The 23,032-nt window shown below is 42.0% G+C and overlaps 2 protein-coding genes across 3 annotated transcripts; one reads left to right on the top strand and one right to left on the bottom strand.

Annotated features, from left to right (window-relative positions):
- Positions 1 to 2,356: 2,356 nt before the first annotated feature.
- On the bottom strand, positions 2,357 to 6,346 carry LOC147330236 (keratin, type I cytoskeletal 18-like). 2 transcript variants are annotated; one of them, XR_015129082.1, is made up of 7 exons: positions 5,813 to 6,346; positions 4,158 to 4,240; positions 3,913 to 4,069; positions 3,655 to 3,819; positions 3,445 to 3,570; positions 2,944 to 3,234; positions 2,357 to 2,631 (listed from the first exon to the last, which is right to left on the bottom strand). XR_015129082.1 is itself a non-coding variant. In XM_086291875.1 (7 exons), the coding sequence occupies exons 1-7, from the start codon at positions 6,251 to 6,253 to the stop codon at positions 2,592 to 2,594; spliced, it is 1,233 nt and encodes a 410-aa protein (XP_086148001.1). In that variant the 5' UTR covers positions 6,254 to 6,346; the 3' UTR covers positions 2,357 to 2,591. The 2 variants fall into 2 exon arrangements, 1 of the variants encoding a protein (XP_086148001.1); XM_086291875.1 differs by having other exon boundaries at positions 3,014 to 3,234.
- A 10,156-nt stretch (positions 6,347 to 16,502) lies between these two features.
- LOC147330235 (keratin, type II cytoskeletal 8-like) lies at positions 16,503 to 21,876 on the top strand. Its single transcript, XM_086291871.1, has 9 exons — positions 16,503 to 17,013; positions 18,256 to 18,464; positions 19,033 to 19,093; positions 19,230 to 19,325; positions 19,423 to 19,587; positions 20,034 to 20,159; positions 20,299 to 20,519; positions 20,620 to 20,660; positions 20,888 to 21,876. The coding sequence occupies exons 1-9, from the start codon at positions 16,561 to 16,563 to the stop codon at positions 21,196 to 21,198; spliced, it is 1,683 nt and encodes a 560-aa protein (XP_086147997.1). The 5' UTR covers positions 16,503 to 16,560; the 3' UTR covers positions 21,199 to 21,876.
- The last annotated feature ends 1,156 nt before the right edge of the window (positions 21,877 to 23,032 follow it).

Raw genomic sequence — 23,032 nt, 5'->3', positions numbered from 1 at the left:
AAGAAGACAGCCGCATGTAACTACAACGGTGTTTGCTAGTTCACCTTACATGCATTAATGCAGACCTTCCCAAAGTGTGGGAAGGTACCCCCTCCCCTCCCCCGGGGGGGCGCAGAGCCATTGCGGGGGCGGCATGAAAAGGGAAAAGAAACCAAAACAATGCTTGGACACTGCTAGCACGGGGCGCCCACACAAATGCAAAGCAGGAGATGAAGTTCCAAACCAACTTCATTCTAAGCCAAAGACTAGAAAATATGGTGAAGCATATCTTCCCTTTGGATTCACCTGCACAAGTGCCGAGGTAGGTCTCCCCTGCAGAATTGGTCTTTCCTATGTCGGGAGCAGCGCTGGGCTGTTCAAATCACGACAAACAGGATCCCACATTCTTGATTTTTAGTTCACAAACACTTGTTGTAATAAATAACTACTCCTGACATTTTGGAGATGTTAGCTCTTTACACAGTAAAGTTACAGTGGGATACAAATAATATCAGGCTGATCCTGCCACGATTTGTTCCCCCTGTCTAAATCACGGACAAACAGTATCCCACTGTTGTTTATGTTTTTAAACCCATTTTGCACAGAGAGGTATTTTTTTGAAAAATTTATTGATAGCAATGTTGAATATTATTACACAGGAAAAAAACAACTACATGTAAAAGAAGTAAACCGTGGTGCCTCTGCCTTTCTAAATAGAGGGACAGTAACTGCGTGTTTATATGTAAGAGTGTAAAACCTGAAGATAGAGACAAAATACTGTTTATTTGTCATTCTTCAATTCCTCTCATGTAAACAATAACGTGGCGCACAGCTGACGTGAAAAAAGGCACATACCTTTGAAGTTGTGTGACGAAAACTGTATTCCTTGTCCACACATAAAAGCAAAACAGGAGTTTTGAAAAATCTCAGTTTTCGGTGATTCGAAGTGCCGAAGTGCCTATGTGTGGATGACACAGCTGCGTTTTTAAAAAATATCCGTGTAGGTGCGGACGTAGCGTAAAAGAGTTAGTAGTTTATTTTCTTACCTGCAGATTACTTGTATTTGCTTAATTGTTTATGTTTGAGGTGTGAAATAAACTGCAATTGAGCAAAATATGCGTGTGTGTAGTTGGAGGATGTGTTAGTACGTGTGCGCGTGCGGGGGGCACGAACATTTTTCTGTAAAACAAAGGGGGGGGGGGGGGGGGGGGGCAGCGAAAAAAGTTTGGGAACCACTGCATTAATTTAATAACATGGTGAGCCTACTCAACGTAAATTACACACGAACAACATTAAGCTACTCACGCCGAGAAGAACGGCTGCTGCTGTCGTCATCATCCGTCATCATTTCTGCTACACTGGCAGGGCTAGGGGCCAGGACTCTCCTCTTCGGGTTTTTGGGAGATGTTGCTAACTCCGGGTCTGATAACAGGCACCACACCCGCAGTAGATGTGCATGGTGTGAGGTCTTGCAGCAAGCTATCAAATACGGCGCATTTAAAAAAACACTATGCATCGCCAGGTGTTTCATCGGATTTGAGGTGTTACCTCCTTTGACAGTATCACAGTATCAGCTTAAAGCACTTGTTGCAGGCTGCTGAGTTTGCATCTTTTGCTGTGAAGTACAGCCAGACTTTGACTGCCTGGCCTGGCCTTGGGCACTTTGAATCTGTAGCTCTGCTCTAAAAGAACATACGTACCTGGACCCGCCTACTATCCTCGGAAACGTAAAACGATTGGCTAGAAGTGTATCACAGCTCAGGGAAAAAAAGCACCGAAATAAAGCACCGAAATGTGCGCTGCTTTTTGGTCTGGTTACTGCCGTTTATGTCAGAACCGGTGCCATCGTGGCACCGGATACCGGTACCCATCCCTACTCCTTGGTGCATATAAGTAGTAAGGCAAATTCTTATGCAGCCACCTAGGTGGCTCATTTAGGACTACTTCTTCCCCCTAGTGGCCACTTATCATGTTGCATTTGTAAGATTCACGTTACAAATTATGGCCTTTTCTCTGAATGGGATAAGCAGAAAAGAATGGATGGATCGTGGCTCATATGGATGGATCATGGCTTTTATTTCATCATAATATTTTGAGATGCAGCAAATGATAACACAGATAACAATTTCCCTGAATAAGATAGCAATATAGTCAAGCAAATTTGTGGATATTTTCTTTTTATAAATTGTTGGTTTCACCAACAGTAATGATCAGTTATTTTATTATTATTATTATTTTTATTATTATTATTATTATTATTATTATTTTTTTTTTTTTAATGTATTTATTTATTTATTTATTTATTTTTAATTTAGTAAATGCCTTTACCTACCAAACATGAACTGAACTGAAGTGAGAACCAGACAAAAACTGTGAATTCAGGTTTAAGAAGTGGTTTTATTTGTTTTTATTTTGCGGTCAGATCAGGCAGCGATCCATGTTTCGCTGTGGTGGAATAATGCCTTTATTAAAAACTGCTTAAATCAGAGTTCACTTGACATGTGGTTATAGTGCAAAAAATGTCAAAACTCCTCCACCCACCCCACTCATAATTAATGGGTGTGGGCAGATTGCTTCCATTGTTGCGATGACTCCCAATCCTTTGTTCCAAATTAGTCGGCGGCCTCCAGCTCGTCCAGTGCATCCTGGAGCCTGTGCAAAACACAAATGAAACATTTTGACTTCCAGAATATTCACATTAAACTGGCCTTGAGACCATGACCAGCTGAGATTTTTGCCTCGCATAATGTCTTGATGCATGCATCAATCATCCAGGTAAGGAAATCCCAGAAAGCTGATTCTGTTCATCTAGATGTAGCGTTTTGATTCTGCTCATCTAGATGTTGCGTTTTCAGAAAACACTACATCTAGATAAACAGAATCAACTTTCTGGGATTACCTTGCATAATGGTGTAGTTATTTTTGGCCATGCAACTCATGCTATCAATTGATTTTCATATTCACCTCCACCATCACCATCATCTTGCCATGACCTGCATTTTTTTTTCTTCCACCACATCTTTATAGCTCTTACTTGAAGTCTCCACCATCCAGCAGAGTCTTGTAAGTGCTGATCTCGCCCTCAAGTTTCATCTTCATGTTGAGCAGCGCCTCGTACTCTTGGGTCTGCTGCTGTATGTTCGCGCGTAAGTTAGCCAGCTCCTCCTCCAGCCGGATAATGAGGGTGTTATACTTCTCCATTTCTATGTTGTTACGTAGCTCTGTGTTGCGCAGGGTGTCTTCTAAAGAGGCTTTCTAATAAAAGGAGAAATAAAAGCTGTAAGTATAAGAAAAGATGAGGAAATATATGCTTTGCTAACTAAGAGTGGGCGCAGTGGTCATGGTATTCAACTGTGCCAATTTTGTAGTAAAAAGATATAGAGAATGCATTATGGAATAGGGTCATAAACTTAGAAAGGATTTGATAATTTCATGTTTATAAATAAAATCAGTGAAAATGCTTACTAAGCTCTGTTGAGATGCAAGTTCAATTTCCAGAGTCTGTATCTGTCGTGATAAGTCGCTCTTCTCCATTTGGGCCCCCTGGAGAGCTTCTGTGTTCTGTGATACCTGCACCTGCACATCTGCAATCTGCCAGGGACACGAAAGGAAGATGGTCAGAAACACAGTGGCTCAGCGTGTCTTTTGAATCAAACTTCTTGATGTCCACCGCACCTGATTTTCATGCCACCGTTTGAGATCTTCTGCGTTTTTCAATGCAATCTTCTCGTAGTTGGCTCTCATGTCCTCCATGATCTGAGACAGGTCCTGACCTTTGGGAGCGTCTACATCCACCTGCACACCTGACTGTGAGATCTGACTCCTCAGCTCCATCACTTCCTGTTGGATCAGCAGAATGAGAAAAGAAATGAAGAAGACAACAAAACGTGTGACTCTATATGTTATTATCAATCTGATGAACCGCAAGCTCACGTTCTCATGGTTCTTCTTTAGGAATAGAAGCTCCTCGTTCACGGCTTCAATCTCGTTCTCGATGTTGAGCCTGCTCATGTTCGTTTCGTCGAGGACTTTCTTCAGCCCGCCAATGTCGGCCTCCACGGACAGGCGGATTGCCATCTCATTCTCAGATCTGTGGGAATGAGCAGACACAGTGTATGAGAGACACAATCGCAGAGTGTAAGAATGACTCCACATGCAAAGACGAGACGATCACATACTTGACTTTGAAGTCGTCGGCAGCGAGGCGGGCGTTGTCAATCTGAAGCACTAAACGGGCGTTATCCATTATTTTATCGAAGATCTGGACAGGAAAATAAAACATTGTTTAAAAAATTATTATTTTATTATTTTCATTTTACTTGATTCTGCTGTTTAGAAAGAACAGAGCTGCTTAACCCGTGCACAAGTCAGTAGCCAGTTCTAATAATTATGTGCTTTGACACAGCATTTTTTGTAGGCCCGACTTGCCTTATGTAACCACCGATACTCAAAAAGTCAAACTGCAAAAACCGACCGCAGCATGATTGAATCCATAGTAACCTGTAGTCATAAAAGAAGAACCATAAACTGAAGAACAGGAAGCGAGGGTGTTCCTGTGCCAAAACAGAATCTGGTTTGTTTTAGCGTTGCCAGAGCAACATGTATCCTGTCTCAATAAATCATAGAGAGAAAGTTTCTCTTCTGTCCACCCAACTGCACATGTCTCTGTCTGTCTGTCTCTGTATGCATCACCGATCGCATCTATGCGTGCACAGAGGGGAAAATTCTTTATCGTGACTGTGGCAGTGAGTCTATGATTTCTTCTTGTTTCCTGTCACAGAGGGGAAGGGGAAATACTTTAGTGTGGTAGAAAAAAAAAAAGAGTAAAAAACGAAAAAACCACCATAAATGTGTCATTATGTGATGCAGAAAAGCGGGACTCTGGAGAAGAATGTGACATTTGACTCTGCTGATTGTTATACAACCACTGCACTGACACGCATTTATCTGTGCGTGTGTGTGTGCACACTCACTCTGGCACTATGAGATCGCTTTGTATGTACGAGTGCCACACATCTGTTTCCCATTGAGCGCCTCCTACACTACGCATGCTTGTAGAATCCACATCTAACAAGCAGAACCATTTAGAAATGCTTTTGTCTGCTGGTTTTCTGAGAGCTTCGCAGTCCGTCTCTCGTGATGATACCCTTGTGTTGGTGATTCATCAGAGGAAGTTGGGGCCAGTCGAGAGTTTTATGGGGGAGGGGACTGGCTACAGTTGAGCTGCCACACCCGTCGTTCTCTTTAAAGAAATTTGATAACTTACAAAGGAAACACTGCTGGTCTCAGTAAAAGCATTCTCCAGCTTCATTTTCAAACAGAGGTGATCTTTAAATTGTGTATTTTGTTGTAGTTATTTAATTTTCAACTTTAATTTATATATTTTATCTTATTCTTTCCCAGTTAAATTTACCCTTCATTCTAATTTGTGTTGTACAGTTATTTCATTTTTAACCTTAATTTATATTTTATTCCTTCCTAGTTAAATTTACCCTTTTTAATTTTTCATATTTATTTCCTATCTTATTCATAGCCTTTCCTTTTTTGTTTTCTTTAGGTCACGAGCAGTTGTCCAAGCATTTCACTACATATCGTACTGTGTATGACTGTGTACGTGACAAATAAAATTTTAATTTGAATTTGCATTTGAATTTTAAATAAAGATTATGTTAAAACCTTCTTGCTGGAAATATGTAGTGTTGAGTGCTGTCACATGCACTCATTGATTCTCAAATTTTAGCCCAGCTAAACTATTTCTAAAGTATCTTTCTCACTGTGTCTTATCAAACACCTTTTCACTTTTCTAACATTTTCATTTGTTCTCAGTTCTTACCTGTCTGCGTAAGTCGTCTATGATGGGCTCATACTTGCTGTAGTCTCTAATGTCAGGGCCTCCTTTCTCCAGGGCCTCCATGATCTTCAGCTCCAGTTCCTTGTTGGCCTTTTCCAGGGTCCTCACCGTCTCCAGGTAATTGGCCAGGCGATCGTTCAGGTTCTGCATGGCTCCCTTCTCATTGCCCAGGATCGAAGCACCGGAGCCACCGCTGGCTGTCACGGATGCGCTGGCACCACCGTAACCGGCGCCCATGCCTCCACTCAATCCACTGCTCAGCTTAAAGGAGGTTGAAGGTCTAAGTGGAATACCAGAACGCAGGGAAGATGCAGAAGCAGAGGAGATGCGAACATCCTGTCCACCAGCACCAGCATAAATACTGGCAGCACGGTACACTGGGGTAGAGCGGGTGAAAGACATCCGACTAGATCTTGTGGTCATGTTGGATAAGTTTAGACACGGCAGAGGATGAAGTGAAAAATGAGATGTGGAGACTCACTGCTGGCTGGTCTAGAAAATGACGCCGGCAGTGGGAAGTGGGGAACTTATACTCCCGCCTCTCTCCCCCAATGAAAGCTGGTGTCTCAGACCCTGCCCACTTCAACATCACCCCAGTCTTTGTTTCCTGTTTCACTCACTCACTCACTCACTCACTCACGCACTCACTCACTCTCTCATATGCTTCCTTTTTAACCCACAATGTTTTTTCTGTCTCCAAGGAAATGTGTTAAACATATTTTGTGGTGTAAACATGTAATAGCCTTCTGAGCAGATAACGGAACTACAGAGACCACATAAACCAACACACACAGCAAATAACAGAAAGCAGCAATGGACAAGCATATGTTTCTAGTGAGAATTAAAAGCAAATATTAAAGGGTAAAATATGGTGAGTATGCAACGAAATACTTTTGGTTTGCCCGAGAAAGGAATAATGCCTAGTACTTGCTGCGTGCTTGCAAGTTTGTGGTCAGCCAGGCCCAAAATAAACAGACTGTGCCAGCCTTCCTATCTTAACTGAACTGAATACAGTATGAAACAGCTACAACTAAAACATGGCGTTAAAGAAATGTCTCGATCAGATTAAGCAGATTTAGAAAAACCACACCAGAAGTGATGCCATCTGATTTACTAACAGACTCAGCCACGACTGTGATCGAATTCCAGCACACTGAGTAGGATATACAATGATGAACAAAGAAATCGGACATAGTGCTATACCTGTGAAACCCAAGCTTCAGCTGGATCTAAAGGCTCTGCAAGAGATGAAAAACAAAGGTTAGCTGATACCCGGGTCAAAGTACAATCAAAAGGAAATAAAAGCTGCCCTCATTCAACTGTCACAGTATAGGCGATTATGTGCACAAATCAATTTCTATTGAGGATTCTGAGCAATTATCTTTGAAGTCTTATCTTATTTTGTGCCTCTGGACATTTTCTCTTATCCTTTGAGAACCTCAAAGAAAGTAAAACAGAATACTGCAGTGCTCCTTGTAGCTGTCCTAAAAACGTGTTTGCAACATGATGAAGGTGAATAAATGAAGTGGAACATACAAACATAGAGGACTGATATATACACTGGAGTAAAACCCTGTGATAGACTCTCAAACACAAAAACCTTTAATTTTCTTAAATCCAGTTACAGTATTTAGTGCTCCAGCATGACCTTGGAAGCGCTTAAGTGAACCTAAAGTTGTGGCCAGAGAGGGTTTTCCTCTCTGAGCCCTTAGAGACCTGGATAATGAAGCACCCACAGGGGGAAATTCCAAAGACTCAAACAACCTCCTGCGCCCCCTTACAACCTCATTCTTTTCATTTCTGTTCCTCCCCTCGCCTCCAAGCTTGATCAGCTTTCACCGTGTACATTCCCACCCTATTACTGTGTATGTCTTTACTAATTTAATTTAGTAACACTCAGTAAGAAGAGAAGAGCTTGTACTGTAGAGTGGCAAAATAGCAAAGAAAAAGCAAAGAATGCACTGCAGCAGAGGCAGATTAGAGGAACGATGAATGAAGTCCGCATGACTCATACCTCATGACTTGTGGCTGCCGTCTCGTTTGTTTGAATGTGTGTTGGCAACCTTTTCCCCAGGCCAGTAAGTCCTAAACCTTGCAGTGACAAACAGAGAAATAAACTTGAGCTACAGGTTTATATAAAACAGCTTAATCTCTAAATTGCAGAAAACATCCCAGATTCAATCAAGACTCTTATCTTTAAATCCCGACTCACACCACTAAGATTTCTTTTTAAACCAAAGATAATAAAAGGAAAATAAGGGGATACTGGAGAGAATGGAGACTGTGAGTCATAGTAACACACAGCAGGAGTCTGGAAACCACTGCAGAAGTTTCTGTTCTTTTACAAATCTTGGCTAACTGTCAGATTACTGCAATGCTCAGACTGCTGCGGCCTCGAATTAATTTTACTTCCCTCCTTCTTTCTCTTTAGTTTCCTTTCTTTACAGCGTAAACCGTATGCTCGTAGATGTATACAAAATCCAAAATCTACATTTGCATAGATGCATTTGCATATTTATTATCATGCATATTGTATCTGTGGTCGTGTCACACATACACAAAACAGTGCTGACATGCATGTGAGTATGATACACTCTAAGTGACTCACATTTCTGCATCCTCCCTTCCTCTTTTTTGTCATTCTTTCACTGACTCATCCAAGATGCTCAAAGATACCAAAGAAGGGACCTTGTTTAAATTTGTACATACAGTACTGTGTAAAAGTTGTGAGCCATCCCTGACTTCTTTATGTTTTGCTTCCCAGGAGCCAGACTTTTATTTTTATTTTTTTATTTTTTTAAGTGGTCTTGAGCAATAGTTCTCCAGGCTTTCTTAAGGTCTTTCAATTTTTCTTTGGAGATTAGCAGCTGTTATACTTTTAGTCCATTCCTTGCAGCTGACTATTTTTAGAGCATTTTTGTATGTTAAGCCACTCAACACGGACCTATGAATCATTCAAGTATGAAAAAGGTACCTAACTGAAGATATAAACTTAATAGAGAGTACATTTTATGTCTTCAGGCACTTTTTCTCTAGCAGCCTGTAGACTTGTAGTCAAGACTGCCTAAACCAAGACCAAGACAAAGACAGACCGAGTCAAGACCAAGACAAAGTCGAGACGAGCAAAGACCGAGACAAAAAGGTCTTTAAACTGCAGCCAGATGCTGCTTCGTTTACTGGTGTCAGGCATATTTATGTGTTTTTGGGATGCACTCGCACAGCCCTCCTCACCACTGTCTACTGTCTCACTCACTTACTGAGAGGACAGACGCAGCTCCACTTGACTGTCACATCTCTCACCCTCTCTGTTTTTCACATAATGATATTATCCTATATCCTTGCATGTGATTGGCCACAGTATGGAGGGATTGGAGCATAGCTGAGTCACTGTGTGAGAGCTGAGCAGCGAAAGGAAATTAAGTGAGGAGCCGGCTCTCGCTCAATGGGAGTCGACTCTTCTGATTCACTACAAAGCACTCTCTAAGCACGGCTCTTAGAGCTGATGCTTTTGCGCATGACACATTATCGAATGTTACGTTGTGTGTCATGGATACTGTTGACTCCAAGTCTCCAGATCACTATGTCGATCTGAGACAGCAAGACCGAGAAAGCGAGACCAAGACAAGACCAAGATCAAAGTCTGTCGAGACCAAGACAAGATCAAGTGAAGACCAAGACCGGTCTCAAGACATCCTACTCTAGCAGCTTGTCACAAAATATGTTCTCATTTATTTACTTGATTCTATGAAAAATGTCAAAGATAACACATTTTGAAAGGCATAAAATGCTATCTTTGGATCAGTGAGGTAATTCCCAAAGAGCTATTAGCTGAAAATGTGGCATATCTTAACACTGTGTGCAGTGTGTCCTTAGTGTTTCCTGTGACGTAAAAACTATCTACAGCAGATAATCAGTGCCTGAAAGTCATGTCCTCTCCACAGAGAGTGTGGGATCATGGCGAGAGAGAATGGAACAAAAGCAAGCAAGCATCCAAAGAAGACTACTTAAAGAAATGATAAGAAAGCTGCCTCAGAGATTCCAGGCTGCGTTAAAGAATAGAGGTGGTCACACTGGATATTGTCAGTAGAATTGTACAAACACATTTATCTTCTAGGTTAAACGTGGACCATTGGCAGACAAGAAAGCTCACACAGCAGAGGTTATTGAATTGTGTCGCCTAAGAGACATTTTCTCTGTGAGATGTCATTTTCATTTCTGGCACAAAGACATTTCACAGGAAGACCTAAAATGAGCCTGAGCTACGAGTTTGAGCTGATGCACTGGAGAGTCACCTACATGCCCCTGTGCACGAGAGATAGATTAGCTTAGGTTCATTGCAGAGTTCAGCAATATAACTGATTTAAAAAATATCTGTTTAAGTGGTAATTTCACGAATTTATCCATTGTGTTTCAAAATGTATTTGAGGAAATGTGCGAGTTTATTCTCTACCAAAGTCCATGCCCTATTTCTCAGTTTTAAAGTGATTCACACTATAATTTTTCAGTTTAATATCTTTTACTATGCACCTCCTGTAAATTAAGATTCACAATGTAGACGTTTTCACAATACCAACAAATAAAGGACTCGCTTTATATATGGGAATGGATTCACTTTACTGAATCTACCTCTGCGCTCCAACCACAAGGGGGCACAAGTCTCAAAGCAAACAAACCTACTGGAGCAGAAGAAGGGTGGTCCTCTGCCTTTAGCGAGTTTATGTCCATTGAGTTTATATACCTCTTACCAAGCGCGTAAATGTGTATTTCATCACTGTATGTGGGTGTTTTTTGTTTGAACAGGCATTCAAGGGTGAAGCAGGAAAAGAGTTTTATAGCACATACTTTTGATTGCTTTCAAGGCTTGGCAAGCTCCTCTAAACACAGCAAAGTCCAACTTTGAAGACCAAAGAAGAAAAAAAATAACAGCAACGCCACTTCTTACTGTAATGAATATTTTTGCATGCCTGCTTTTTATGCCATTTCTAAGTATATGCATTTTAATCTTTTATCATATACCTGTCAAATGATAGCTACACAACGGGGGAAATAATTGGATCACTTGCTGAATTTGTAACTTTTCTCATTTCTAAAGAAATGATCCGTTTGTCATTTTTATTGTAGTTTAATTTTAATGAGGAGAGACAGAATATCAACAATTAAAAACAAAACAAAACAAAACACAATATACAGGGTGGGCCATTTACATGGATACACCGTAATAAAATGGGGATGGTTGGTGATATTAAAGTCCTGTTTGTGGCACATTAGTATATGTGAGGGGGCAAACTCCTCAAGATGGGTGGTGACCATGGTGGCCATTTAGAAGTCAGCCATCTTGGATACAGCTTTTGTTTTTTCAATAGGAAGAGGGCCATGTGACACATCAAACTTATTGGTAATGAAAAACAATGGTGTGCTTGGTTTCGACATAACCACTTAAAAAATGTGTTCAATGTGCTGCCCATTGTGTTGGATTGTCAATGCAACCCTCTTCTCCCACTCTTCACACACTGATAGCAACACCGCAGGAGAAATGCCAGCACAGGCATCCAGTATCTGTAGTTTCAGGTGCTGCTCATCTCGTATCTTCACACCATAGACAATTGCCTTCAGATGACCCCAAAGATAAAAGTCTAAGGGGGTCAGATCGGGAGACCTTGGGGGCCATTCAACTGACCCGGCTCTGAAGGACTCGGGGGTCCGTGAGCAGTTTTGACTGTTGTTGTTATTATTATTATTATTATTACTATCGTTATTATTTGGTGATGTGTGTGTCTTTCTGCACAATGCTGTGTTAGTCTGTGTTCCACTCATTATATGTATAGGCAGGGTGTGTACATGTGTGGCTGGAGGATGGAGAACAGCCACATGCAGGCCTGATGGGTGTGGCCCTGCAGGAGGACTGGCCACACCTGAAGTTCCTGCCACACACCTGTTGGTGGTCAGGGCTCGTCGGGGGAGCTACTTAGGAGAGTGTTGGAGCTCCCACCGGCGTGGGATCATTGAGTTGTCATCCCAAGTCAGTGTGTGTCAGTGTATGACAGTGCTGTTTGTGTATGCCCGCCGGGGTTAGTGTTGACGGCTGTTTCTGTGGTTTTCCTGCAGGAGGAAGAGTGGACCAGAAAGGCAGCACGCACGGGGTGTGCGGAAACACAACAGCGGGGAGCACGAGCACAGACGTCGGAGGGAAGCGCACACACGGGATTCAAAGGAGCAACGGGGATTTATTGTGTTTACAGCTTTCACTGTAAATAAAGAGCACTGTTTGCATCGCAGAGTCTGTGTTTTGGGTCCTCATTCCCCACGGTCTGGCTGGCAGACCGTGGGGACCAGACCTGGCACCAGACCACTTTCCAGGAAACTGTTCATCTAGGAATGCTCGGACCTGGCACCCATAATGTGGTGGTGCACCATCTTGCTGGAAAAACTCAGGGAACGTGCCAGCTTCAGTGCATGAAGAGGGAAACACATCATCATGTAGCAATTTCAAATATCCAGTCGCCTTGAGGTTTCCATTGATGAAGAATGGACCCACTATCGTTGTGCCCAATATACCACACCAAACCATCACTTTTGTTGTTCCAACAGTCTTGGAGGGATCCATCCAATGTGGGTTAGTGTCAGACCAATAGCGGTGGTTTTGTTTGTTAGCTTCACCATTCACATAAAAGTTTGCCTCATCACTGAACAAAATCTTCCGCGTGAACTGAGGGTCCTGTTCCAATTTTTGTTTTGCCTATTCTGCAAATTCTGTGCGCCGATCTGGGTCATCCTCGTTGAGATGCTGCAGTAGCTGGAGTTTGTAAGGGTGCCATTTGTGAGTAGCTAATATCCGCCTAAGGGATGTTCAACTAATGCCACTCTCCAGTGACATGCGGCGAGTGCTACGCTGTGAGCTCTTGCTGAATGAAGCTAGGACAGCCACTGATGTTTCTTCATTAGTGACAGTTTTCTTGTGTCCACATTTTGGCAAATCCAACACTGAACCAGTTTCATGAAACTTAGCAAGCAGTTTGCTGACTGTAGCATGGGCGATGGGTGGTCTCGTAGGGTGTCTTGTATTGAAATCTGCTGCAATGACCCAGTTACTGCGTTCACCAGATATCAACACAATTTCGATCCGCTCCTCACGTGTTAACCTCTTCGACATGTCAATGGCTGTGAACAAAGAGAAACTTGTAAATAACTCATGAAAGAATAAAGTTATGTTGAAACCAAGCACACCATTGTTTTTCTTGTGACATTACCAATAAGTTTGATGTGTCACATGGCCCTCTTCCTATTGAAAAAACAAAAGTTGTATTCAAGATGGCCGACTTCTAAATGGCCACCATGGTCACCACCCATCTTGAGGAGTTTGCCCCCTCACATATACTAATGTGCCACAAACAGGACTTTAATATCACCAACCATTCCACTTTTATTACGGTGTATCCATATAAATGGCCCACCCTGTATAACAGTTATAAATTGATTTGCATGTCATTGACTGAAATAAGTATTTGATCCCCTACAATTCAGCCAGAATTCTGGCTCCCTTATACTGGCTATGTTCCCATATGGCACTCAAATTGCAATTAATCAATCACAGATACTCCTGAGCTGAATTCATTATGTGTGTAAAGTTGTCCTCAGAAGTAGTTTCTTCTATTCCAAATGGTACCACCACAGGAAAGACCAAAGAGCCCTTAAAGGATGTCAGGGAGAAGATTTTAGAGCTGTATAAAGCTGCATGGGCACTAAAACCATCAGCAGTTGTGATTATTCATAAATGGAAGAATTATACAATGACCATCAGTCGCTTTCGGTCTATAGTTAGATGCCTCATGAGAAAGGTGGCAGATCAGCCCAAAACTACAAGAGATGATCTTGTTAGTGATCTGAAGGCAGTTGGGACTACAGTCACCAAGAACACTATTGGTAACACACGACACCGTTACAGATTAAAATCTTGTAGATTCCCCTGTAACACACACAATCAGTTTCAAGGTCTGACCAACCATTTCAGCTGTGGGAAAAAATGACAACCAATAAAATTCTAAAAGACAACATGTATTAGTACAATGATCAAAAAATGAAGGAATAGTCAAGTCCAGTGTCCCACTTGCAAAAGGATAAAACACACAGTCCAAGGCCAGAGCCAGCTATGCCACAACTCAGTTACACTTTACATGTCGACCACCCTGTAAGTAGAAGGCCGGTAATCACTCTGGCCCCAGCAACACAACTATAGACCCAAGTCTATAAATCTGAGTCTTTATATCTCTGTGAAGGCAGTCCTTTTGTTTTTTCTTGCTGACGTCTAAGTTCTTGATAAATGAGTTCTGTCTCTGCGCCTTCTGGGCCAACTTCTGGAGAGATTCCTGTAGAAAGCCAAAACCCGACCCGGGTGGAGCAGATCTACAAGTCTGTGGCAATTTATTTACAGATTTGAAACTTACTGGTTGATTGTCTCCACATGACTATCAGATTCTGAATTGCAAAGGTCGTTAATGTTTGTTAATGAACATCTAAGTGATTCAGAGAAGGCTTGCGAGAACGTTCTGTGGTGAGATGAAACCAAAATCGAGCTCTTTGGCGTCAACTTGGCCCGTCGTGTTTGGAGGAAGAGAAATGCTGCGTAGGATCCAATAAACATCGATCTTACAGTCAATCATGAAGGTGGAAACATTATGGTTTGGGGCTGTTTTTCTGCTAAGGGTACAGGATGAGATCACTGCACTGTGGGGCCGATTGAGGGGTCCATCTACCATAAAATCTTGGATAAGAACCTTCCTTCAGGAGTTCTGAAGATGGGCCATGGAGGGGTCTTCCAGCTCAAACAATCAAACATTATTACCCCAAGTGTATGTATATTGTATAATAATGAGCATATTGGTCTGTAAAAAGAATGAGTCACTGATAACTGCTCATGTAACTATAAGTTAACTTGTTGTGCATCCCACCCTGTCCAAAATGAACTTCTCAGTGAGAGTCAGTGGTTGTGAAATAGCTTTGTTTCTTATCGCTGCTAATTGCGTTCTCATATACCCCACCAGCTCGTCTTCTCAGCACCTCTCCTCACTGGCTTGTAGCATGTATGTGGATCTTTCTCAGCACATTCCTGTCCTGATGTGTCATCTAGCAGCTTCACACAAACCATAACATCACCAGCCTCAGAGGAGCATTGGGGGATTAACTTCTGAAATGAACCTTTTCACTTTTCTCACACAGAAAAAAAAAAGGAATTATCAGGAGAGATGAGACAACTAGCTCTAATCATGTGTTAAAAAATAAAATTAGCACAAAGTGCAGCTCTGTTCATGAGCTAGTGCTCGTCGGAGAGGCTGAGTTAGTGAAACAGCAAAAAGGCTGTACATATGCTGTGCAAAAAGACTTGTACATATATGGTTGTCTCCAACTTTAGCACAAGTGCTCCATTGTGAAGTACCACGTCACCGTTTGAGATTAGCCAAGTGAAACACACATTTTTTGATCAGCTTACAAGTCTTTTTTTCAGGTTGTACTTTCCATAAGATGTACCCCCTTGTGTCTGTTCACATTTATTTTGCACATGGCAGTGTACCATGGGATTTCTCTCTTTCCGTGAGCTCATAAATAGGTGGTCTTTTTTCCCTCCCTGACAGACAAAACCTGAAAAACAAAGAACAGACGTTTGCTAAAAATGTTGTTAGAGGGAAGACGTTGGGTTATTCTGGTTAAATTAGGCAACAGCCATTGAAATGCCCTGAAAAGATTGTGAGTCATAAATCTGCCAAGCGATAAATCAATGAAGATTTCCACAACGTGAATTGATAGAGTTGATGGACGTGTGTATATCAGCAGGTGAAGCGCAAACACAGAAGGAATGTTTATCAATGTGTGTGTGTACATAGCATAGATCGGTGGCAATTATTGCTGATAATGAAACACCCAGCCCATTACATAGTTTCTTTGTGCAAGCTGCACATTTGCACAAATCTGGTCCAACAGGTAACAAAACATTTGGTATAAAATGTTAAAAGACATATTTCAAAAAATACAAAGACAAAAAAGTGGTGGAACATATTCAATGTTTTAAATCTGCAGTTGTTTTGCTGGGTTTACACAGTCGATGCCCACCAGCTAGGAGAGGGCATCATACTGTCCAAGCACAGTTTACTTTGCCATATATCACAGCCTGTCAGAGGTGTTATAAAGTAGAAGGGAAGCTCATAAAGTGGTGTACATGTTCCTTATACCCAGTGTTTGCTGTGTGTGTATAAGTATATGTAAAATACAATGAGGATGTAGATCGTATGTGTCCAAGGTGTGACTAAAGCATGTGAAGTAAACTTGGTTGCAAAATAATTTTAATGCAACTGTAACTATGAAGCATGGAAAATGCAACTTCACAAAGGTTGTTTTCCAGAGTTTCCAGAGCTTCTGCTTTCAGAAGCTCTGGAAACCTTTTTTTATATATAAAAAAGGCATTCTGATATTACGTAATTCTTGTGCTTTTAATGTGCTGTAAAAGTGTAACATGATGCAATTTTCTCCCCTGACATTCCCTCATCTCTCCCCCTCTTGCTCTTTCTCCCCCCTTATCCTTCACTCCCCTACTGAGGACACCAGCCAATCGCACCTCAGCAGGGTTCCTCCCCTACTCTAATAAATAGTACACAGGACCAGGGTGGGTCTGTCTGCCTGACTCTCCTCTCAGCAGTCTCTCCTCTCACAAAACCTCAGTGCTACAGACTTCCTCCTACACCATGTCTGTCAGAGCTGTGAAGACCACCGCCTACTCCACTGTGTCCTCACCCAGAAGCCCAACGCAGGGCTTCAGCAGCCGCTCCTTCTCTGGCTATGGAGGTCATGGTGTGGGGAGTGCCAGGCAGAGCTACGGTGTCCGCAGCTCATATGGAGGAGTGGGCAGCAGTGGTGCAGCTGTGGGTGTTGGGGGCTGTAAGACGGTCGGTGGGTTTGCCGCTGGGGGATCCGGACAAAGATTAGGTGGTGTAGAGTTTGGATATTCAGGCTTTGGTGGAGGTGTAGCAGGTGGCATGGCCAATGAATTTGTGGCCCCCATCACAGCAGTGACAGTGAACAAGAGCCTGTTGGCTCCCTTGAACCTGGAGATCGACCCCACCATCCAGGCAATCCGTACTGAAGAGAAGGAGCAGATCAAGACCCTGAACAACCGCTTTGCTTCCTTCATCGACAAGGTCAGTCGAGGTTGTAATGAAATGTGAAATCTTGTGTTTGAAATTCATGCTGCAGAAAAGCACATATAAACTGCAAAACACCAACAGCAAATGATCCACACTTCTATAAGTGACAGGAGTGCTGGGGTGAAACTGAATGTGACGGCAGTAGCAGAACAGCACAGACAAACTGCAGAGATACGCTACAAGCCAAAATGAGTGAAAGATGAAAGAAGTTTCATTTCACAGAAGAGATCATCCTTAAGACATTCCCTGTCAAAACTTCATAACAATCTATACAGTCTGCTGGGAATATTGCCTGGTTTGCTTAATGGCTTTCCTGCTTCCAGTGTTTTCACTCTCAGGCGAGATCATAGAGCTCAGATAAAAGGATCAACCTGGATACAGAGTACAGGAGTGGGATGAAGAGCAGATGAATTTTGCTCAAAGGAGTGCATTCCCCATACGAGCAATATTCTGCAAAACGAGTGGTTGTGAAAGTAGAGAGCAAAGTGTCAGGTGTCTACCGAACAGAATCTCATTTACCGAATTATTTTCAACGTTTATGACCTGAATTTTCACCACCAGAGACCACATTCTTTCGTTATCTGTCGCTGAAACCCATAAACAGACTAAGGTTCACAAAGCTTTCAGGAGAGCAGGGTGGGACAGAAGTTGATATAAAAATCAATCACGCTGAGGGTAATTCTCCTGCTTGTAAAACACAGCTCACTCGTCCACTCCTATGCGCACTGGTGTGATATGGCACACCCACAAACAGCAGTCTGCCTCTCCTGTGTTTGCTGAGTGGTAGCACAGACCCCACCCAAGGTCATGACGCTTAATGAAAGAGCTGTAAAAGGGGCAAGCTGTGTGGCAAGTGAGAAACAGTGCCACTTTGTGTTGAAACGCAACACAGTGGGTTAAACTTGAGATTGGAGTATTTGCTGTGACAAATAGAAGCAGCTGGAGGCCAGAGAAGTCTGGTTACTCATTTTTTCCTTTCAGTTAATCTCTGTATGTTTTGGATTCAAACAAAACTCTTCAGTCACACCCACCCTATCCACCACATATCCCAGTGACCAACCACTCCATTATTTATTGTTTTCTATGGAAAGGTTTTGATATTTGTGTAACTCCCCCATTGTTTTTTTTCATCCACCAAGTCAGAGCTTCAGTCATCACATACACCCACACGTTTCTGCCCATTACATGTTTCCTTCCTTTTTCTTACTAAGCATTCATCCACCTTTCAATCTTCAGGTACGCTTCCTCGAACAGCAAAACAAAATGCTTGAGACCAAATGGAAACTTCTGCATGAGCAGACCATATCTCACTCAAACGTCGATGCTATGTTCGAGGCCTACATTGCCAACCTGCGCAAGCAGCTGGACAACTTGGGTCACGAAAAAGTCAAACTGGAGTCGGACCTGCATAACGTAACGGGCCTGGTGGAGGACTTTAAAACCAAGTGGGTGGAGTTGAGATTTTTCACTTTAATCTTGCACTCAAGCATAAGGCATGCTTTATTTGTCCGAGATTTGGGAAAGTCTTAAACTGCCAACGATACTCTGTTTCCAGTTTTCCTAGACTTGTGCAGTTTGGCTTTTAGAAAGCCTGCAGAGCTATTTTTAACTTCCTGTCAGGAACCCAAAGTTTCAACAAGATAGAGCGGATAAGAAGATAAAAATAATCATTTGCAGTGTGGTGGAGCAAAAATAACAATAACCCTGAATATTCACAGTTAATATTCACTGTCAGCACCACATGTATTCACGGAGGTTTTCTTACTAGAATAGCTTATGATTTAAACAGCTGCTCCTTTATTCAGAAGGGGTTGCCACAGCACACAGATCTGCATGTTTGCCCTGGCAGACTCTGGGATTTTTCACATATTAGGCAAAGATGGTAACTTATGGAACCATTTCCATATTAACTTATGGAGCTATCAGTTCTGACAAAGCACCTTTCCCACCATGATGATTGCACACTGCCGGTTTTTCTTTATATACAGACTAAAAAATTCTCCTTTTCTGCAGGTATGAGGACGAGATCAACAAGCGCAATGAGTGTGAGAACAACTTCGTCTTATTAAAGAAGGTCTGTGCAGACTTTCTAGTAAATGCTTGATCTTGAAACTACAATTAGCCTTCATGAGGAAAAATAATGCCCTCTTTTTAAACTTTGACTGTAATGAACAATGAATGTTCTCAGTGCTGTCTTTTTTCCAATAAAGGATACAGATGCAGCATATATGATGAAAGTGGACCTCGAGGCCAAACTGGATGGACTTTCAGATGAGATTGAATTCTTGAAGCAGCTCTACGATGCAGTAATTACCTCATTTCATTTTTCACTTCCAGCCTAATAAAAAGTGTTTCTACAGGAGGCATCAGTTGTATGTTTTCCCTCTTTTTTGTCCTTCATAGGAAATTAATGAGTTGCAGAGCCAGATAAAGGACACATCTGTTGTGGTGGAGATGGACAACAGCCGTAATCTTGACATGGACGCAATTATCGCTGAAGTGCGTGCCCAATATGAAGACATTGCCAAAAGGAGCAGAGAGGAGGCTGAGTCATGGTATCAGACCAAGGTGGGACCACAAAGCTATGGGAAACTAAAGCCCACAATTATGTAATAGATCATCATCTGTGAGGACAGTCCATTAAGCTTATTTAATGTTCATGAACATTTAAAACTGAAGAGCATGAACTTGAAATCTCTGCATGGTACAAGAGTTTTACTTGTGGCAGATGGTGTGGGATGCCTTCTCTTTTCTGACTTTTCTGACCTCTATTGTCTCCTGATATTCTATCTTAGGCGATTTCCTTTACTTTTATTGCAACATACTGAAAAGTTTCATATACAAAGAAGTCAAAGAGCAGAAAGCCAATATGGATCTGGAGATTGCAAACTGCATGTTGGAGTGCTGCAACATGATTTCCTGATCCCCATGTCAAATTAATTGTGCAAAAAACCTGCCAGCAGTATCACTTTGTGTTTTAAAGTTTCACTATGATCTGTCTCTTTTCATGCCAGTACGCAGAGATGGAGCAGTCGGCGGGTAGATATGGAGAAGACCTCAAGTCAACCAGGGCTGAGATTGCTGACATGAACCGCAGGATGGCGAGGCTCCAGTCTGAAATCGACATGGTTAAAGCTCAGGTGAGGGACAGAGATTTTCTTCTGTTCATTTGAATGATTTGAGGTTTTGACATTAAGGTAATAATTCAAACTGCATTGCCGGGCTTATGAAGGCCATTGAATTCAATGCCTCGCTCTGCTTGGCTTCTCCCACTTTTAGCGAAGCAGTTTGGAAGCTCAGATCACAGAGGTTGAGGAACGCGGCGAACTGGCGGTGAAAGATGCCAAACTCCGCATCAGAGAGTTGGAAGAAGCTCTTCAGAGAGCCAAACAGGATATGGCACTCCAAGTCCGCCAATACCAGGAACTTATGAATGTTAAGCTGGCTCTGGACATTGAGATTGCTACATACAGGAAACTGTTGGAAGGAGAGGAGAACAGGTCCTCTAAGAGCACCTATGCTCTCCTACATCTTACATAGCAATATACTCATGCTTTTACTTGTTCTTGTCTTTTATTTATTATTTCTTTCTTCCCAAAGGTTGGCAGCTGGAATTCAGACCACTGTGTCCAAGCAGACTTGTGAGTTCATACTTATGTGCAACTATTTCTAGTTCTGCTTTGTTAATTGTTGCTATATAGAGCATTTTACTGGTCAGACAAGCCCACAACCTTGCCATGACTGAAGCCATCTTATCTAGATATCATATCTGAGGATACAGTTTATATTGTTAGAATCTCATAATATCAACTCTGATATATTAACATGTGTCAATGTTAATCACTCACTTCTTCCTCTGAATTTGTAGGTGTGAACTACAATGCCTACGGTCTGGAGAGTTCCTACATCCCTTCCTACATCAGCAGTTCCTTTGATAAAGTCAAAGCAAGCAGTGGGTCTACGTCAGCAGTCGAGGGAACGGCAGTGAAGAGCACCACAGTCACCAAGACGGAGACAGTGGTGATGAAGACCGAGGAGAAAAAAGAGAAGGAAGAGAAGAAGGAGGAGGAGAAGGAGCAGGTGGAGGAGGAGAAGCCAGCAGCGGCAGCCGAGGAACCAGAGGCTGTGGAGAAGAAGGAGCCGGAGCACGTGGAGGCTGAAGCTGCAGCCGAAGAGTGATTTTCCATCCTGTTTTGAGAAATTCATGATTTGTTGTTGAAGATTAAGAAAAAGCACATTCTTTTTCATTATCCAATTTTCACCCAAAAAATGTGTGAAGAAGTGTAAACACACCTTTCCTTCAGATATTTTTAACACAGCGGTGCTTATCGAGCTTAAATATCCAAAAACTCTCTAAATTCTCTACTGTCACCTGAAGCAGTGCCAGACTTTAACTCTTTCCCCCTTAAACCTCCCCATACCCTATGATAAGTGTTGACAATCACAATATATATTAAAGGTAAAGATGTGGTTTGACGACCGTTTGAATAGTTTGAGTTTGTTCTATAAGCAGCCCTGAAATAAAGGGAAACCTCCAGGTTAAGAAAATAGCTTCAAGGCTACTCAAACTAGGCTTTCGAGGGCTAAAGAGTTAAACCTTTCACTGCACCACACTTTTTTAGCCAAAAGGCGGCAGTATTGTTTGTGTTTTCACCCTGTGTACTTCAACCAACAGGAGGCACTGCCATCACACCAACCTGTAATTCACAACTTTTAAAAGAAGGCCATTATATGCTGAGCAGGGAGTGACAAACCTTTTGTAGTTAAACTCTAAATTGTGATGAAGAGCAGCCACACGAGTTCTCGTGACTTCTACTTTCCTGTTTGCACAATAATAAACGTTCAAACAGAAATCTACATGATGTGCTTGTGTTGCGTTTGTGCTGAAATTCACTGACACTGTTAATTTTTCTGTAGTTTGTTAACTTGATAAGAAAGTGAAAACAAATAGAAACGTCTTAAAGATGCACAGAACAGTCTTTACAAAGCACTGGAAATCACCTCAAGGGAACTGCTATCTTGGTTTTTCCGGCTGCTAACAGTTGCTTTCTCCAACACAAACAAGTACTGCTTTTGATAAAGGAGGCTTTCGACATCTAACATGAGAAAGGATGATAATCCACACAAATCTTTCCCTGGAATACCTGGCAAGTCCCAGCCTGCCTTGTTCACCCTATTTCAAGAGTTTCTCTTTCACAAAATGAACTGAACGTTAGGCCTTCCTCAAAAATGTCTGCAACTGTCATATTGTCTCTTAACACCAACTAAAAGCTCACATAAAGTGTGACCAAAACAAAGAAATCCAACACATATCCTAAAAAATAAAAAAACAAGCATCAAACAAGCAAACTAAAAAAAGAAAAAACCCAAACCCCTAAAACATACATTTCATACTAAAGCTGACAGTGTTGAGAATCTGCAAGTGCTTTGAAGGAACACATGTAACATATCTGAGGACAGGAAGGGTTTCTCTTACAGTCCATTGTTCCTTAAGAGGCCTTTGAGCCCATCTAGGAACTGGTTTGAACATGAATTATGGGTGGTGGTGGTGGTGGTGCCCCACCCAAGGCCATAGAGCCTCTCATGAGGTTATAGACAGAAAACTTTGCAAATACCACAATCCCACCCACTGTTCACGACACTTAATGTACTGCAGCCAGACACAGGGAGAGACTAGAGCATGTTCAGGGTTTGAAAGCCTGATTGGGAAAAACAGTCAGTGTTTATAACAGCATAGTAACAGCAGAGCTGAAATGAAAGTAGTAGCTATAAACTCAGGCTTATCATGCTTTAGATATCCTCCCAGAACTTAACATGCCCAGCTTTGCTCTAACTGAATTTAGTCAACACTGCATAAGGTTTCACTTTGAAAGGATGAGTATGAGAAATGTACACTGGGCACTTTCATTTGCTTTCCTAGTAGAGAGTTAGATAAGAACACATGATACCATCCATGTCTTCCTGCATATTAACTGCAACCTGCAGTTAGTGTAGCTTAGCAATAAGCCTGGAA

The sequence above is a fragment of the Aulonocara sp. 'chitande type north' Nkhata Bay genome, linkage group LG5 (assembly GCF_057382095.1).
Source record: "Aulonocara sp. 'chitande type north' Nkhata Bay isolate Kocher_YH1m ecotype deep benthic linkage group LG5, A_spYH_male_GT1.1, whole genome shotgun sequence".
NCBI classification, from domain to species: Eukaryota; Metazoa; Chordata; class Actinopteri; order Cichliformes; family Cichlidae; genus Aulonocara; species Aulonocara sp. 'chitande type north' Nkhata Bay.
This window is presented reverse-complemented; position numbering and strand designations above follow the sequence as displayed.

Bases quoted from the DNA above. Each gene is read 5' to 3' on its own strand.
- LOC147330236 (XM_086291875.1), bottom strand. From the start codon at position 6,253: ATGACCACAAGATCTAGTCGGATGTCTTTCACCCGCTCTACCCCAGTG. The intron at 3,235-3,444 runs GTAAGCATTTTC...TCCTTTTATTAG, and splicing joins TTGCATCTCAACAGAGCTTA to AAAGCCTCTTTAGAAGACAC. The intron at 2,632-3,013 runs GTAAGAGCTATA...TGTTTTGCACAG, and splicing joins CTGGATGGTGGAGACTTCAA to GCTCCAGGATGCACTGGACG.
- LOC147330235 (XM_086291871.1), top strand. From the start codon at position 16,561: ATGTCTGTCAGAGCTGTGAAGACCACCGCCTACTCCACTGTGTCCTCA. The intron at 17,014-18,255 runs GTCAGTCGAGGT...TTCAATCTTCAG, and splicing joins TTGCTTCCTTCATCGACAAG to GTACGCTTCCTCGAACAGCA. The intron at 18,465-19,032 runs GTGGGTGGAGTT...CCTTTTCTGCAG, and splicing joins GTGGAGGACTTTAAAACCAA to GTATGAGGACGAGATCAACA.